Below are 18,191 nucleotides of genomic sequence, written 5' to 3' on the forward strand. Positions count from 1 at the left end.
ATTGGTTAACCAAATCCCCATGGGTGTCCACTGAAGTTGATCGATGGAGCCAAATTTCAAAATTATTTTACATTATGGAACTTCTCTTCATGAATTACTAAAAATAATTTCAACACCCCCCCTGAAATTTTTTTCTGGCTATGGTCCTGACTGTAGATCAACAGATTTTGGATAAAAGCAGCTAAGGTGGCTTCTCTTTCTGTTGTTAATAAGCCATATTACATAACCTGTTGTTATATATTTTTATTTGTTTATTTAAGAATTTTTTTGCCTTTGCTAGAATACAATTTTATTTCTTTCTGCAGGGTTATGAAGGCTCTCTTATTAAACTCACATCCAAGCAGGTAAGCCTATGAAGTGCTGAATTGCTTAACATAGTTCTCTCTAGTGCATCTTTATATTGGGAATGGTCATAAACAGTAGATCTAGTATTACTTTTTGACACAAAGTTTCATAAACCAGCAATTTTCTGATAGTATTAAATGTAATTTCCTCTCCACCAGTTGGTGGGCCAGTATACATTTGTAGAGTTTAGCTAGCAGAGATGTTGGAAACATCAGTTAGGACTATACAGTTGTCAGCTGAATAAAGCTTATGTAGTTGATGATGTGCCTTGGTTGTTAAATAAACATGCAAAGGAATTAGTCTTCACTTTTGCACCGTCAAAATGTGCTCACTTGGTATATTATGTGTTGGGTGGGATTGTGCCTGTTGACCTTGTCCCACCCCAGTTTTGCTGTTTGGGGTATTTGTGAGTAGTAGTCTAAATGTGTCATTTCTAGGCATTAACTGTAACACATTAGAACAGTGGTTATCAACCTGTGGATCCCCAAGTGTTTTGGTCTACAACTCCCAGAAATCACAGCCAGTTTATCAGTTGTTACGATTTCTGGGAGTTGAAGGTCAAAACCCACAGATTGAGAACCACTGCATTAGAATCAATATAGGCTAAATTAAAATAAAATTGAAACAATGCATTGAAATGCCAAGACTTGCATTCAGAATTGGTTTGCAGCAGTGCATCATTCAATTAATCTACTCAGTTAGCAAATTAAACTTGCACTTAGTACTGACATTTGTTTTACTCTCTTCCAGCCTGTGGGCTTTGTTAGTTTTGACAGTCGCTCAGAAGCAGAAGCTGCTAAGAATGCTTTAAATGTAAGTACCTGGTAACCATTACACACATTTTGTTACATTGGAGCTTTGATAGCTGCAGGACAATGTTTTGCACTTCTGCATCACCTAAGGTTGATGGAAACTGCGCTTTGAATGCTCACCTACATACTTCTGCATGGAAATATGGGATATCTAGAAGAAATGGGATGGAGTAATCTCCATATAAGAGTGACGCCCTGTCCCAGTGAACACAGTGGAGTAAAATTAACAGGATCCTGAGTTTAGGAAGAAACATCAGCTCAGGCATTGCACTGGTAAATGAGGGATAAATGTCCATATTTTGGCAATAAAATCAAATGGCTGGTGATTGTTTCTATGGTTGTTGTGGTGGAGTGAAAGCTCAACAAAGGTAAGATCTCCTGTGATATCACTAGAATGGTCCTGCTAAGCACCCCTAGACATTTCTGGGTAAATAGTTCAGCTGGTCCACTCCAAAAATAAATCAGTGCCACAGGCTATGGTTTAAAAAGAGAGCAATAGAGCTCTCTTGTTTTATGTATATAACTATTTATCAGCCAGCATAAGGAATGAGATAAATCACACTTTGAATCCACCAAGCCCAGAACACAAATTACTGAAAAAATAGGTATGTATTAATTTATGGAAAATCCGAAGAAAGTAGATAATATGATAAATAAAGCAATTAAATAATTGTTACAATAAGTTAAACGGACACCTCTGATCTCACTAACCCCTCTCCTTTTCTTCCAAAAAATGTCTCCAAATCCTTCTGTTCTAATCAACCAGCTGTCTCTAATCCTCCTCACTCAGTAGCTGATTTTCTGAACTGATGCATATGCCACCTATTGTTTCATTCAGCCCTCAAGGGCTGACAAGAGATAGAGGAAGCCAGTGCTAATTACTGGAGTCTGGTTGTCTGGAAGAGGGTCTGGGACATCACTATGTTCTGGATGTTTTTTTAATCTTTCTACATCCTATCATTATTTGTTGATGAATTTTATATCTAGCGTAAAATTGGTGAATTTTTAAAGAAAACAATAACGATCTTCCCATTGATTGTGGCAGGAAACATCAAATTAAAATACAACAAGAGTTTGAAGTGTTATTTAAAGATTTGTAGGTTTTTAAAAATGAAAAAAATTAAGGCCTACTCAGGCTCTGTAGTGTTTTATGTATTTTAAATAGATCTTTAATGATTTTAAGGGTTTTATTTATGTATTTTTAAAAAGTGTTTGGTTTAATTCTATTTTAGTTTTTACAGTCTTTAGGTTTTGTGTTGTATTGTTTTTAAGCGCTGAGCTTAAAAGCTTTGAGTCTCTGTTAAGAAAGAAAAAGTAATAAATACAATAAATTTATTTTTAAAATAATTAACTGATCTCCAGTGGGGTCAATACTGCTCACAGGTGGACCAGGAAAGGAGACCGATCTTATCAAGAATCACATTCAGAATTGTCAAGTGGAGCTGCTTGGTTGTAAAAGAAAAGGAAATTCCACCTGAACATTAAGAAGAATATCCTGACCATGAGAGCTGTTCAACAGCAGAACTCTCTGCTTTGGAGTGTGATGAAGGTTCCTTCTTTGGAGCCTTTCAAACAAAAGTCAACAGTTGAGGATTGTGCTTTTCATGCATGGTAGAGGGTGGAACTTGATGGGCCTTGGGGATATCTTCCAATTTATTTATTTATTTACAGCATTTATATTCCGCCCTTCTCACCCCAAAGGGGACTCAGGGCAGATCACATTACACATATAGGCAAACATTCAATGCCTTTTTAACATAGAACAAAGACAAGACAAACATAGGCTCCGAGCGGGCCTTGAACTCATGACCTTCTGGTCAGAGAGATTCATTGCAGCTGGTTGCAGCTGGCTTGCTCTCCCGCCTGCGCCACAGCCCGGGCCCATCTTCCAACTCTTTGATTCTATGAAAAGCAAAGGAGGATAGTCCACTCTTTATCTAAGCTAGACTTTAGGATGTTATTGGGCTGAAGACTCTCTCATTCCCTCTGTATCCATTACACCAACTAGCAACTTCATTCTTCTTATTTTTATTTACTTTATTTATACCTCGCCTATCTCCCGAGAGGACTCAAGGCAGCTAACCGACATACACTTGAAGCAAAGCAAATACGAATATTTAAAAACAATTAAATATATTCTGGGTTGCTGTGAGTTTTCTGGGCTGTATGGCCATGTTCCAGAAGCATTCTCTCCTGATGTTTCGCCCACATCTATGGCAGGCATTCTCAGATATATATTCTTATTCTCCTGCCCTCCTTCTACCCAACAGCCTTTACTTGCCACCAGAAGCCTTGGATGCTTACATTAGGAGGCACCCAGGGCACCAAGTTTCCAGAACCTGGTCCAAAAGATGTCAAGGAGTAGTCCTTCTTCATGCCCTTCCCTTAAGTTTGGCCATTCATCCCTAAGTCACCATCTCAGCCCAGAACCACTTACCTGGCCACACCGAAGCCATGCACTAGCACCCCTTCCCCATTGTTTACATCTGCTAGTAGCACAGCCTGCTTCCTTCAATTACCAGGATCCACATCTGCTTTCCACAACCCTGCATTCCTCCATTCATCCTTCTGTCAATTTGTCTTTTGCTCCTTTCATAGAACAGCTTGGTCCCAAAGGCAAGCACAATGTTCCTTTCTGTCTGCCACCCCCTGCCCCTCATAGTGATGAGCATTTTCCTGTTCCAAGGACTACAAGAGGGCAGGAGGCAGTTCTTTCTTCCATCCCAGGATTGTGACACAAGACTATTCCTCTTTGGTTTATGCTATTATACACACACAGCAATATTTTTTTCTTCTTTTGGATGGCATTTGGGTTGTTCACGTTCTGCTAGTAAGATTGCGGAGATATTGAGTGCAAACAAAGTTCAGCCAAGTCTTAACATGCTTTTAAAAAATGGGATAGTCTGGTTTTAAAGGCTGTCACAGTGAGAAGGTAGATAATCCAAAACGGGCTAACTTGGTTTAATAAAACAATTCAGTTCCATCAGTGGGTCAAAAACATCTCCTTCTCTCCTTTATCGTGTGAGCAGCCAAAGAAAACTCAAGCAATTTTCATGTCTTCAAATGGACCTTAAAATTTTATATTAGTTTTATTTGTATTCCACCTTTCTTCAGATATGAGATCCAAGGCAGTTCACATCAGTTAAAAAAGACAAAATCCATAAATAAATAAGTACATAGAAACACAAAAACCTGTTAGATTAAAAATTTACAAAAAATAACAAATGGCTATTAGATGCTTTCCAATGTAACAATGCAGTTGTCTAGACATGAGAGACTTTTTAATACAGAAAAGTATTGAAAATACAGCTCTCAGTGTTGTCATGTTGCTTTAAAAAATATGTGGAGCACCCACATTTGGAAAGCTTTATACATTTCTGGTCACCACAAATGGAAAAGTGTTGGAAGAGGTCAACCAAAATGATGTGGTTGTGAGAGTACTCTCCTTACAAGGAAAACTTCCAGCTAGTTCTACTTAGTTTAGAAAAAAAATACAGCTAAAGGGGAATACAATAGAAGTTTCTAAAATCGTGCATGGTGAGAGATATTGATTAGAAATATTTTTCTTTCTCTCTTACAACACCAGGACTTGGGATAATCTGACAAAATTGATTAGGTAGGAAATGAGAACAGAAGGGGAAAAAAGCTTCTTTATAGATATAGATGTAATTAGCTTGGGATGTTTGCTGTTTAGCAGTAGGTGATAGCTTAGATATCTTCAAAATTGGATTAGATAGAAATTACGTGTCTACTGGTTGGACTGGTTTCAGAGGTACCCTGTGGTAGGACTTGCACTATTCGTAGTCAAGAGGCAATAACAAATGGTGACTGCCTTCACAATGGTTTTGGGGCTTTCGAAAGGCATCTGCTTGACTAGCCTAGCAACATTTGGGATGGACAGCTGTAGAGTTCCAAATGGTTGCGTACTGCATTTCCCAATATGCTTCACATCAGCTTGAGCTGAAGGGAATTATAGGCCCAAAACAAATGTATTCTAGGGAACCCTCAAGCTCTTCAGTCAGAATTTCCTAAAGGAGGTTAAGATTCGTAGATGTCCACCACAGATCTTAGTCTGCATTTCACATTACTGAACTTATACGGGTCTGTACTTGGAGTTTGTGAAATGTTTCATAAAGCTTAACATATCTGGTGAGTGAAGATTGGAGAATGTGCCTCAGAATCATCTGTGATTCAGAGGAGTATTTCTGCAGATACGTTTGTGTGTCCTGGGAAGAGAAACGAACATTTAAAGGCTTTTCTAGGAGAAATATTATGTTCAGACATCCATACACAGCCAAAGAATTGGCTTCCCCTAGATGCTCCAGTTTTGGCTTGAATAGTAGAAATCCAAATACCTTGAACTAGTGTTGCAGAAAATAGTGGAAGATTTCCAGTTTTAATAACGTGATCTAAATTTTTGTGGCTTTCTGAGAGGAAGGGGAGTCATCTCTGATTAATCTTGTCTTTTCAGTCAAGTACATATTGTCCCATGGATCACTTGCGTTGAACATGTTAATCATGTACCAAATTGCTAAAAATGAAGCTCTGGAATATACTTGAGAAGTCTTGAAAATAAAGCTGCCAGGAATGCAAGTGCTAGGAGTACCTCAACAGGAATTCTTTCCACCAGTGAAATATGCTTGCATTTCCATAGGTAACACTTCAAGAATTTGGTCCAAAAACTAAACAGCTTGTTTTGCATTTGTGGTGAGCACTTTCAGAAGGGACTGTTACCAACAAGGTAGCACCCCCCAGAGGTATTTTACCCGAAACTCCGTGTCTTTTCAGCCTTGAGCTATTTTGCCACAATTTTGAGGAGTGAATTGCCCGCCTGGACAAGCAGGAATGATATGTTGTTATGCCTTTCAAACAGCTCTGAATTGAGTCAAGATTTATCTACCATCAGGTTTGCATAACCGAAGGTGTATGTATTGTGTGCAGTGAACAAAGGAAATACTGTGCAGAAGAAACTTGAATTTTGCAACCCATATATGTCATACAGATTGAGTAAACTTGCACTGCATATCTTGGGTGTGTATGTGTGTGTATGTAATTGTGCTTTTGCTCTTCATGGGATGGGACAAAGAATAGTATAGAGCAGTGGGTCCCCAGGTGTTTTGACCTACAACTCCCAGAAATCCCAGCCAGTTCACCAGTTGTTAGGATTTCTGGAAGTTGAAGGCCCACAGGTTGAGAACCACTGGTTTAGAGCAAAGGAACCCCCATTTTATCCTCACAATGCCACTCAGGTGTCTTCCTCTGAAGCAAAGGCCAGAAGATAATACCACTGTCTCAAAAGGGTGTATCTACACTGTAGAACTAATGCGGTTGGACCACAATGTAACTGCCAAAGCTCAGTGCTATGGAATCGTGCTATGGAATTATAAAAGTCTTAAGCCTTCTCTGCCAAAGAGGACTGGTGCCTCACTAGACAACAACTCCCAAATAACATTGAGCCAAGTGGTGTCAAATTGCATTCGTTCTACCATGTTGGTGCACCCAAAGGAAAGGTTGAAATATCCACAAAATGCTAAAATCTGTGTGTGGATGGAATATGAACAGCCTGGTACATAACTTGAACAGGAAGTGCTATGCCTTCTGTTAGCAGTATGTTATTAATCTGGAAGGCTTCCTGTATAGTGTCAAATCCTGCACATAATGATTTCTGTAGATAAATCTGTAGTAGATGGTTTTGAGGACTTCTGTATACAGTCTTTTTGTTCTTTTCAGCTTCAATTCTACTACATATGAGCATTATTGCTGTTGACTGGCTGTCTGGTATTAGTTTCTTGCTAAGCAGGAAAGTGCACAGTGATCAGTTCTGCTTCCTAGGAGTTTCCTCTGGTTTGTGTTTAATCTAAAAGGGCATTTTACATTCCAAAGCCAGTGGCCTGCTTGTATGCGGTCAGGTGCCACTCAACACATTTTTATTTGCTAGGCAACAGAAATGCATAGTTTTGTTTCCTAGGAAAATAATGTCTCCCTTTTATTATATAAAATTGAATTGTTGCAGTTTTAAAAAAAATAAATACCTGCATGCTTTTTCAATATTTTTGATTTTATTGACATATGACAAAGTGACAGAATATAACTTTTTTAACAAAACAAATAAACACACCAGGCACTGTATATTGTTTTCCCCAAAGAAGGATTTGCAAAGTTTATATGAAATCTTTAATGTATAGGTTCACAGCATGAGAAGATAACAATTAATTTATCATTCAACTGAAGCTTCTCACCATAGGTCCAGATGTGACCGTGGAGGAGATAGAAACTCCCTGCTATCATTGATGACGTTAATAAAAAGAAGCCATATTGAAAAGAAGCTTATTTGTGACTCATTATTTTTATTATCGTTTTACAGTAAATGCCAGCTTTTCCATGAGTACAATTTCCTAATTATTTCTATACCAGGCTTCAGTGGGGAGGTGCTCCAGCCCCCCCCCCCCCCCCCAAAAATTCTGAACTATTATCAGTCTTGGATCAAAACCAAAAAAAATCTTTTTAATGTAATGCTTCATATTTGCCACACAAAATGGAAAAGGGTCCTTTTTAGGATTATCTGGAACTGCTTGGTTTGTAATTTGACTTATTCTCTGAAATATCTTTTTCCAAAATTCAGAACTATTGGGACATTCTCACCACGTGTAGAAATATGACACAGGGCAACTATCTTAGTATACAGTTTTGTTTGTTGGTGATTTTTGTAATGATTCTATTTTTTCCTCTTTTCCCTCCACAATTGTATTTTCTATCTGTTGCTTCTCAGGCTGATACGTACTCTGTGTTCAGGATTTGCTTGATGTTAGTATACAAGATGGGACAAATTTGCCATGCGATTGAGTAAAGACCCAAGTGGTTTTACGATCCATTAATTTCAGTGCATCTTACACATGAGTGGATTTCTTTGACTCCGGACCACTGAATTCCAAATGAAAAGCACAAGTGGCTTGGATGCCTTTGTTTTTCAATGTCATCATGTATAAGGATTTTGCCTGGTACAGAATTGAAAACTTATCGATTTTTCACTTCCAAGCCCAGTGATGAATTTAGACAGCTGTATAAAGTACAACTGCCATGCGCTAGAAAAATTGCTTGTGTGTTACCAATCTGTGGGCTAATTCACACATACATGGTACCTTGTTGCTTTATCACTTATTCAACTAAACATTGGTGGTATAATCTTCCTCTTAAAAAGACTGTGTTTTGAGATAACGTAAGATGAGGGAATCATGTGACTGTCCATCTATTGTTAGACTACATGTCCTATCATTCCTTACCATAGGCTGTGGTAGCTGGGGCTGAGAGGAATTGTAATCCAACATCTTGGAAAACTACAATTCTCACCCTTGGTGTAAGGAAACATGAACTAAAGCTCTGTACTGGATATGTCTGCTAAGCACTCATTTCTTGACATTTTATCCAGTGGTGTCAATGTGTGAACCAGTTCTCAGCATCACAAGAAGGTACATAGATAGTACCTTTGAATAGTACTAGATCTTATTCATCTGATTCTTTTCTTAATGGATAGCCAGAATATTGACTTATTCCTAATGTTGATTGCCCATTGGGTGGTTGTGTCTGCTATAAACACATCAGAATTCTAGTTATGGGGAGTGAGGGCTCCCTGGGTTTGTTTAATCACTCCCATTGGGAAGAGGAGCAAAGCAGGAGCAACCAGACAGTGGGCTATCAACATTAGGAGTAAGCCAATATTCTGGCCAATTATTAACAAAGCATTGTGAGTCAGGAATCAGAAACCAAGATGACCCACCTTGCTTATTGCCAACTATGTTAACCAACTCAGTGAATCCGGAATAAGAAAGACGATCTCTAAGCTTATGAAGAGCTTATTTCCATAAAAACGAATCACACCTGGACAAAGAAGAAGCATTTCTAAGGAGAGGAGCAGTTAGCTCAGATGCATTAAAATGTACTACTTTGTCATGTATGTGTGTATCTGAGTTCTGGAAAATGTAATCATCGCATGTATAGAGTTAACCTAATTATTGATGACTCTCTAGAGTAAAATACTCTCTTAAGTTCAGGCAGTAATCACTTTAGACTCTGATAAAAGCTTGCAGTAAGTACTCCAGTTTCTCACTCTGTTTCTTGGCCTTCATTTTTTATGTACAGTGTCTTTTTGGCTCTGCTAATCTCCAGGGATCAGAGTAGAGCAGAGCAGGATATACACTACCTTATATGGTGCTGATGCTAAAGATGTTTTAGGAATGCGACTTGCTCTCAAGCTTATGGCCCCAGCTTGCACTGCCAAACAAATTAGGTCATTTAAACTTTTGAGGTTTTAAAATGATGTTGGAACTTTAATTTGGAACAAGAAACTGGAGTTGTTTTTGTTAAATGGCTTAGACTCTGGGGGAGTTTAGGTTTTTAGTTCTTCAGACTTTTTATTACTCTTGCTGGTTTCTGGGTGCTGTCTTTTTCTGACTTGAGATTAAGAAGACGACCTGAAGGCCCACTAAAGATCATATCTGCTGGGGTTTGTTTTAAAATAAGCTTCACCTTAGGATACTTACTATACATGTTACACAATGCAATGCTAGTTTTAATGTGCGTGTGTGTGGTACCACTTGAGGTTAGCTGCAATCAAGACATGCAAAATTAATTTTTTCCAGCATGGTTGCTTCAAAGGCTTTGTTGAGGATTGGTAAGACAATCACATCCAGCACATCCAAGCAGTGAAGCTTTCTTTCCCTGGAGTACACCATTACATCTTGTCTATTCAAATGTTTCTCTGATCTGGAGGCTGATTCTCTGCATCTAGAAACATAGCAGGTCAGTGAAATACTGGCCTGATAGTAATTGGAGGGAGAAGCAAACTACCTTCTAGTAGTGATGTGCGCAGTATTTGTTTCATCTGTTTCATTCGTCTATTTGTTTAGTATTGTCCATTCAGATGCACTAAACGAAAGATGCCATTTTCAGACTAAACAAAAGGCGACACGAAAGAGAAAGCCTCACAATCATCATGCTTGCTTTCATTTTCCTTTCGTTTCGTCTGCGTAACAATAAGCAGGTACTGATAGAGGGCTGCTTTCCCATCACAGCTGATGTGTACCAATGGGTGTTAATATTATTAACAATAGTTATTCTGGGATTCTAAGCTGAGTCTGAGAGAGGTCTGCTTCCCCATTACATCTGATGTGTGCCAATGGGTGTTGTTAATAATATTCTGGGACCCTAAGATGAGTCTGAGAGAGGTCTGCTTCAGTTTGTACGTCAATATAGATCAGTTAGTTTCCCCTTAAATCCCCCCTCCCTCAACTCCCCACTTCCCACCCACCCCAATCAGCTTGTTTTAATACATTGATTTAATTGTTTGGATGGCCTGATTCAAAATTCAGTACCTATAATTTCCCTCCATTTTGTTGATTAAGCAATACAATTTCATCTTCCAGTTTTGTTTGGAATCACTATTCAGATATTTATTTTTCCTTTGATTAATAAAAATTGTAATTAAATATTCAGAGAGGTAAGGCCACCAGGTTTCCAGAAGCTTTACATATGCCATTGACTGGTCCTTCTTTTGCCTGCATGGAACTATAATCCTAGAAATATTGAAGGTGCCTCAAAAAGTATGTTAAGTGTACCTGCATACCTTTGGTACGATAAAAGAAAAATAGAAAAAAAAATGGTAACCACTTTATACGATCCTCGATCATAAAAATTTGGGAAATTTATTTTTAAAATTCTATACAAAAACACACATGTGGATTTCCCCACTAGAAGCGAATAAGAAAATTATTGACAAAGAAGAACGGTACTTACAAATTAAAATCACAGGAGGAAATAAAACAAAAATTCAATAAAGTCTCATGGTTCCAATATGCACAAATAAAGGAGCAATACATAAAAGACAAGAAGATAGGATTTAATGAAACAAAAAACTTTTGGGATAAAATCCTACAAAATGTCAAGAAAGATATTACGAAAATATATAATAAGATTTTAGAATGGTCCACGGAGACAAAAGAAATCAAAGATTGTATGATAAAATAGGCAAGAAATTTTGGATACACAATGAGATTGGCTGAATGGGAGAAAATATGGAACAAGAAATTAAGATATACATACTCTACAGACCTTCAGGAGAATTGGATGAAAATGTTCCATCGTTGGTACATTACACCGGAAAAATGGAATAATGTACAAAAATGCCCAAAATTTATGTTGGAAATGCAAAAAAAAAAAAAACCCAAGAAGGAACATTTTACCACGCTTGGTGGATCTGTCTGGAAACGTTAAAATACTGGAGACAAATACACGAGACACAAAAAATATTAAATAGGACATTTCCGATGAAGTCAGAGTACAGTGTTCCCTCACTACTTTGCTGTTCACTTTTCGTGGATTCGCTGTTTCGCAGTTTTTCAATTAATTCTAAAAGGCTATTATAAATAGTCTGATGTAATTTAATAACTTTTTAATTGATTCACAATTTATTGTACAATTTTATATGTGTGTTTTATTGTAAGCTGCCCTGAGTCCCCTATTTGGTGAAAAGGGCGGGATATAAATATTGTAATAAATAAATAATAAATAAATAAATCGTAAAAAATTACAATTTACAGCCTAAGGAAGGGAGGAAGAAGAAGCCGAAGGGAGAGAAAAGGAGCCCAAGCGGCAATGGGAGGAGAAAGAGGCGATTTATCAACACACACTTGGTTGATAAAGACTTAAAATAGTGTATAACTACTAAAATAATGTATAAATATTAAAATAAATATAGTGTCCCTACTTTGCAGATTTTCCCTTATTGCGGGTGGTCCTGGAACCTAACCCCAGCAATAAGTGAGGGAACACTGTATTATCTTTTAGGACTAACTGAAAGTATAAAGGACTTGAATAAGAATGACGACATCTTACTAACTTACATCATGATGGCTGCAAGGATGACCTATGCAAAATATTGGAAATTGCAAGAAATACCATCAAAAGAACCATGGCTAGAAAAAATAGATGAAATCTGTGATATGGACAGATTGACCTTCCTGCTAAAAGAAAGTAAAGGAAAAATATTAAAAACAACAGACTGGAAGGGATATGAAGAATACGGGGGGGGGACGGGGGACAAAGGTCTAGAAAATAACTAAAGAGTTCCTGCGAATTCAAATACGGATGAATCTAGAAAACCCTGAAAAGAATAAACTTAACAGAATAATGCCAACATGAAGAACAAAGAACAGAAGACCAAAATACCCTATACCCTGAAACCTTTCCCCTCCTCCTTTTTTCCTTTCCTTATGACCATACCAGTCCCTAGAACTTAGATACCCAGTTTCCATTCCCTCTTTCCTTGTCATACCCTCCCTGCTCACTGATTGTATTTCCCCCTTCTTATGTAACGCACTTGAAAAATTGAATACATTTTTTTAAAAGTATGTCAATTCAGTTTCTGTGTCCATCTTGTCCAAGACAGACTTCTCTTTGCTGACCATGATTGTCTAGATGCTGAGCCAGAAGACTTACTTTCTATGTTATCCTATACAGAGATGCCTCACATTGAATTGGAGAAGCTCTGCATTCAAAGTGTGGACTGTATTCCCTTCTTGTTTTGTCCTCACTTGGCATCCTTTGGAATGTTTTTCATCTTAAGAACAGCCAAGCATCTTGTGCTCTGAGGATTACCTGGGAAGGAATCCTACTGGAGCATTGCAGCACTCCCAAATACTTGGGAGTTACTCTGGACTTACAAGAAGCACTGCTTGACTATCAAGCAAAAAGTGGGTGCTAGAAATAATATCATATGAAAGCTGACTAGCACAACCTAGGGGTCACAACTAGATACAGTGAAGACATCTGCCCTTGCACTTTGCTACTCTGCTGCTGAGTATGCATGCTTAGTGTAGAATTCATCTCACCACATTAAAACATAGGATGTGGCCCTTAATGAGACATGTTGCATTATCACAGGAATTCTACACCCTACACCACTGGAGAAATTATACTGTTTAGCCAGTATTGCACCACCAGACATCCGTTGGGAAGTGGCAGCCAATAATGAAAGGACAAGGCACTGACATCTCCGGCCCTTCCTCTGTTTGGATATCAGTCAGCAAACCAACACCTTAAATCAAGAAATAGCTTTCTAAAATCTACAGAGACACACACAGAAACATCTCAGCAAGTGAGAGTCCAAAAGTGGCAGGCTAAAACCCGGAACCTCAATCAGTGGCTGAGATCAGATGAGAAACTTGCTCCTGGGCACACAGACGACTGGGCAGCTTGGAAGGCACAGAACAAGACTGCACTCTGGTACCACGAGATGCAGAGCCAATCTTAAGAAATTGGGTTACAAAGTGGACTTTGCGGCATGCGAGTGTGGAGAAGAGTAAACCACAGCCCACTTACTACAATGCAGTCTGAGACCTGCCACATACACAATGGAGGACCTTCTTTACAGCAATACCGGAGGCACCGATAGTGGCCAGCTTCTGGTTAAAGGAAATTTAGTATAATGCCAAGTTTTTAACTTTGTTTGTGTTTTTTCATAGAATCGTAGAATAGTAGAATTGGAAGAAACCGCATGGGACATCCAGTCCAACCCCCTGCAAGAAGCAGGAAATCGCATTCAAAGTGATACATTTATATACATTATAACTGTATTCTCAGTTGGCTTCTGACAAAATAAATAAATAAAAATCCTTTGGAAGCATTCCTTGCCAGGATAGTCAACTCGCAAATCTATTTATTACAGATCTTGTCCTTTTTTAGCTGGGCCAATCTCTGGCCCATGTTCCACTGAAGATGAAAATTTACATAATTGGGTAGCATATAGAGAAATATCTTGAGTGTACAGCTTTGGTTGTCAACATTTTTAAATCCCACTAAAAAGGGCTTTTCAGTATTGTCGCTTTTTCACTGGGAGAACACTTCCCCCTCCCATCCTTTACCACAATGTACAGATTGGATTCCGAATCAAAGGCTCAGATAACGTTGAATTTCCCAGACTAAGCCTGATGGCTGAACCTTTAGCCCCTCTTTTTCTGTCGTAACTTAATAGAACTTCAAAGCTATTTTTTCACAGCCTTCATGAACTCTGGTTTTTGTCTCCAGCTTATTTCATCAGTTGGGAAGCCTAGTTGACCTAACTGTTTGCACTTTTAATTAAAAACGAGAGCAAAGAATTCACATTTAATTTATTGCCTCGTTCCCCCCACAAGCTTTCTCCAAATATTTAATTTCTAGAGCTCTCTCCGCCTACAGATTCACATTTCATAGCTCTTGTTTACCTTCCTCCCCTCTGTGGTTATTAATTGAATTCAAGACATCAATCTGTATCCCTCTCTTTGCCCAAAGTACTTGACATTCCAGGGTGTCCTGTTGGTTACAGTGCAAACTGACCTGCGGAAACAATACACCCAAATACCAACTTTGTGTCTTTAGTGGGTGTGCTGTTCTTGGGGCCAACATTAATAGAATTATGAAATTGTGATAATTTCTCCCTATATAGACTTGCTTCTTGCAACTCTGGTTCCATCTCAAACATATATTTGTATGCTTTGTTGACAGATATTACTTCCCCTATCTCCAGGTTTAAGAAAGGTATTTAGGGATTTCTAAAAGGCTCCATTTTCAAACCTGTCATATTTTATTGTTTCACCTACATCACCAAGTATTTATGAGAAATCATGAAAATGTCTTAAACTTACAAAGTCCACTATAGGTAGATATTAACGTCCATTAAAACTATTGGGGAAATATGAACATGTATATAACTCTTAGTATGGTAAAATTGTGATTCAGTTGCTTTTACACTGAAAGGAGGGCACAATAATTAAATTAATTGTAAGTTCGTGTATAGATTTATATTACCCTGTTTCCCCTAAAATAAGACATCCCCAGTAAATAAGACCTAGTAGAGGTTTTGATGAATTGCTAAATATAAGGCCTCCCCCGAAAGTATGACCTAGCAAAGTTTTTGTTTGGAAGCATGCCCGCTGAACAGAACACCAGAGCATGCAGGATCGGTAAATGTATGTACCATAGATAGTTGTACATGGAAATAGTGGTAGTAACAAGAAATTCTTGATAGAATTCAGAGTTTGTCTGGTTATGCTGGTTTGTGATGACAGCTACTGTACACTACATAATAAATGTTCAAAAATTTTTTGTTCAACAATAAATGTGAATTCTTCTTCATGGAAAAATAAGACATCCCCTGAAAATAAGACCTAGAGCATCTTTGGGAGCAAAAATTTATATAAGACACTGTCTTATTTTGGGAGAATCACGGTAGTACATTAAAAGGCTTACCAAAATAAAGGTGAAAAAATCTGTCTCATTATTGAAGTCCTCACACTCATGATTGTACTTTGGAAAGAAAAGGTAACCTCATCAAAGCCCCTTCTCTCGCATTCACTTTTCCCTTCTTCCTTCTAACTTTGTCTTCTGCTCTCCCACTTTCTATAGTTTGTTGATCCCCATATGGATCCTAACATAGGACCTTCAGAATTTATTTTCCTAAGAGAGATGAGGCACCACTATGTTGCATCCAATGTATAAAACCGGAGGGACTCCTGGATACAAAGAAAACCCATGCTTTTCAAGTGGTCCATACCACTTGCTGGTTTAACACCTTTTAACCTTAGAATTAACCAAACTGTTATACTATGTGATGATCCATTATGAACAAAATTCATGTAACACCTACTTTTTCAAAAACACCTTTTTAGTAAAAATTAATTGGACACAAAAATATATACAGTATTTTAAACTGGATCAATAGTCGTTGTAATCTTCATTTGGATAGTGTGAGCCATATTTACTGTTATTACTGCACTGAATTCCTTTTTCAGTTGTTTTTGTATGGGAGAATCCTTCTTTGGAGAAAAATGATTATTATTTAATTGGAACTAGGGTGGTGCAATGGGTTAAACCCTTGTGAACTGCTGACCTGAAGGTTGGCTTGCTGACCTGAAGGTTGTCTGTTTGAATCTGCGAGACAAGGTGAGCTCTCATCTGTCAGCTCTATCTTGCAGGGACATGAAAGAAGCCTCTGAATAACACATCCGGGTGTACCCTGGACAACATCTCTGTTGACGGCCAATTCTCTCACACCAGAAGCGACTTGCAGTACGTTCTCAAGTCGCTTCTGACACGATAAAAATATTTAATTATTAATTACCATTATTTTTACATTTATATCTTCCCTTTGTAAGCTAATAATCAGTTAATTATGGAGAAATATTAATAGTAAATTACAAATTAAGCCAATTGTTTCATCTAAAAACAATTTAAATTAAGTCTCCTTTTTATTAATTCATGTGCAATTTCTTAACTCAATTTGTATTATTGGTGTGCCCCTGTTAAGGAAGTCCTAGGCATTATTTCTATTAACGAAAATTTGGTACCAGTGGGATACTGGTAAGTTTCTGTATCCCATAAAAAAAGAGCAGTTCAACATATTCCAGCAAATGTTTTATTCAAAACTAACATTATGCACATGTGAAATGAAACAACCAGGTCAAGTAAGCTTTGCATAAGTAAAGAACAATACGTTGAATCTTTTAGAGACCACATGAAAGCTTCCTCTAAAATGTATCCTGGCATAATTTCTTTTATTTTTAAAAAAATCAACATTTTTCATGTTTTGTGATGAACTAGGGAAATTGCTTTTACTCTTTACTTATAATTTCTGTCCAAGGTACCACATTTTCTGAAAATTTGCCTAGGGAAACATCAGCTTAGTTAACTGATGTATATTTGTGTTGATTTCCGTTTGGGGATCTTCAGCAAGAAACTCTTAGGCTTTTGGCTACATTTTTGGGACGTTTAGAATGGAAAGCTAAGGGAAGGTGTCACAATATTTACAACCCAGGTTTGTACTATGGCAAAGGCTGTAAGAAACTCTGAGCAAGACATTAACTGGTTTCAAATTTATCTTACTGAGGAATTCAGCAGGCTGACTAAAACAAGGTGTTATTGTTGTCTTGTATCATCTTATGAGGCTATGGTAGCGTAGCGGATTAAACCGCTAAGATGCAAAACTTGTTGACCAGAAGATTGGTGGTTCAAATCTGTGGACGGGGTGAGTTCCTGTTGTTAGTCCTGGCTCCTGTCAACCTAGCAGTTCGGAAACATGCAAATGTTTTCGGCGCTTCATGCAGTCATGCCAGCCTCGTGACCTTGGAGGTGTCTATGGACAACGCCGACTCTTCAGCTTAGAAATGGAGATGAGCACCACTCCCTAGAGTTGGACTCGACTAGACTTAATGTCAAGGGGAAACCTTTACCTTTATCATCTGCAAGATAGAATAATAGCAGTCAAAGAATTTCAAATTTATTTTGAGTTAGTGTTTTGAGAGAAAACATTTGTAAGATTATGTACAGTTTGTGTTTGACACCAAAGAGACTTTCAAAGATCTATAAGGAAACATCTCGTAAATATTGGGGCATTTTATCACATGTGGTGGTCTTGCAGAGAGGCTCAGAAGTATTGGACTCAAATATATCCGATGCCAGAAGATATTGTTAAGGTGAGACTGGAGTTTTAAACTAATCTAGAAAGAAAATTTAGAAGAACTTTGTGGTATATGATTACTGCCACAATAACTGTATAAACTCAGAGATTAAAGAAGCCAATTTTTCCAGCACAAGAAAAGCAATTGATGGAGATGTGTGACCTAACAGAATAGTACAAATTGACTTTGAAGATTAAGAATAAATCTTTGACTAACTTTCAGAAAGCTCAGGATATCTTTATCACTTTTTCACGACTGTTATAGGGGATCTATCAATGGTGGGATTCCTGAATTAGTTAGAGTTTTTCTTAAAGTAGAAGTGGCCTAAGGAATAGTTTCTGTGCTGCTCTCTTGTTCCTGCTCTAAGGCTGGATCTATACTGCCATGTAATCCAGATTATCTGCTTTGAACTGGATTATGTGAGTCTACACTGCCATATATATATGACCCTGTCATAAGGTTTTTATGGGAAGATTTATTCAGAGGAGATTTGGCATTGCGTTTCTCTGAAATATAGCTTATAGTTCTTGTTGGGGTTTGGATCCTGAAT

At 37.8% G+C, this 18,191-nt stretch overlaps 1 protein-coding gene across 1 annotated transcript in view; it reads left to right on the forward strand.

The window, feature by feature from the left end:
* rbpms (RNA binding protein, mRNA processing factor) overlaps nt 1-18,191 on the forward strand; it is a 109,880-nt gene that overhangs the window by 43,076 nt on the left and 48,613 nt on the right. The window contains exons 3-4 of the mRNA XM_008116633.3: nt 306-344; nt 1,096-1,158. Coding sequence (XP_008114840.1) covers nt 306-344; nt 1,096-1,158 — 102 coding nt within the window. The remainder of the gene's footprint in view (nt 1-305; nt 345-1,095; nt 1,159-18,191) is intronic.

The sequence above is a fragment of the Anolis carolinensis genome, chromosome 2 (genome assembly GCF_035594765.1).
Source record: "Anolis carolinensis isolate JA03-04 chromosome 2, rAnoCar3.1.pri, whole genome shotgun sequence".
Classification (NCBI taxonomy): domain Eukaryota; kingdom Metazoa; phylum Chordata; class Lepidosauria; order Squamata; family Dactyloidae; genus Anolis; species Anolis carolinensis.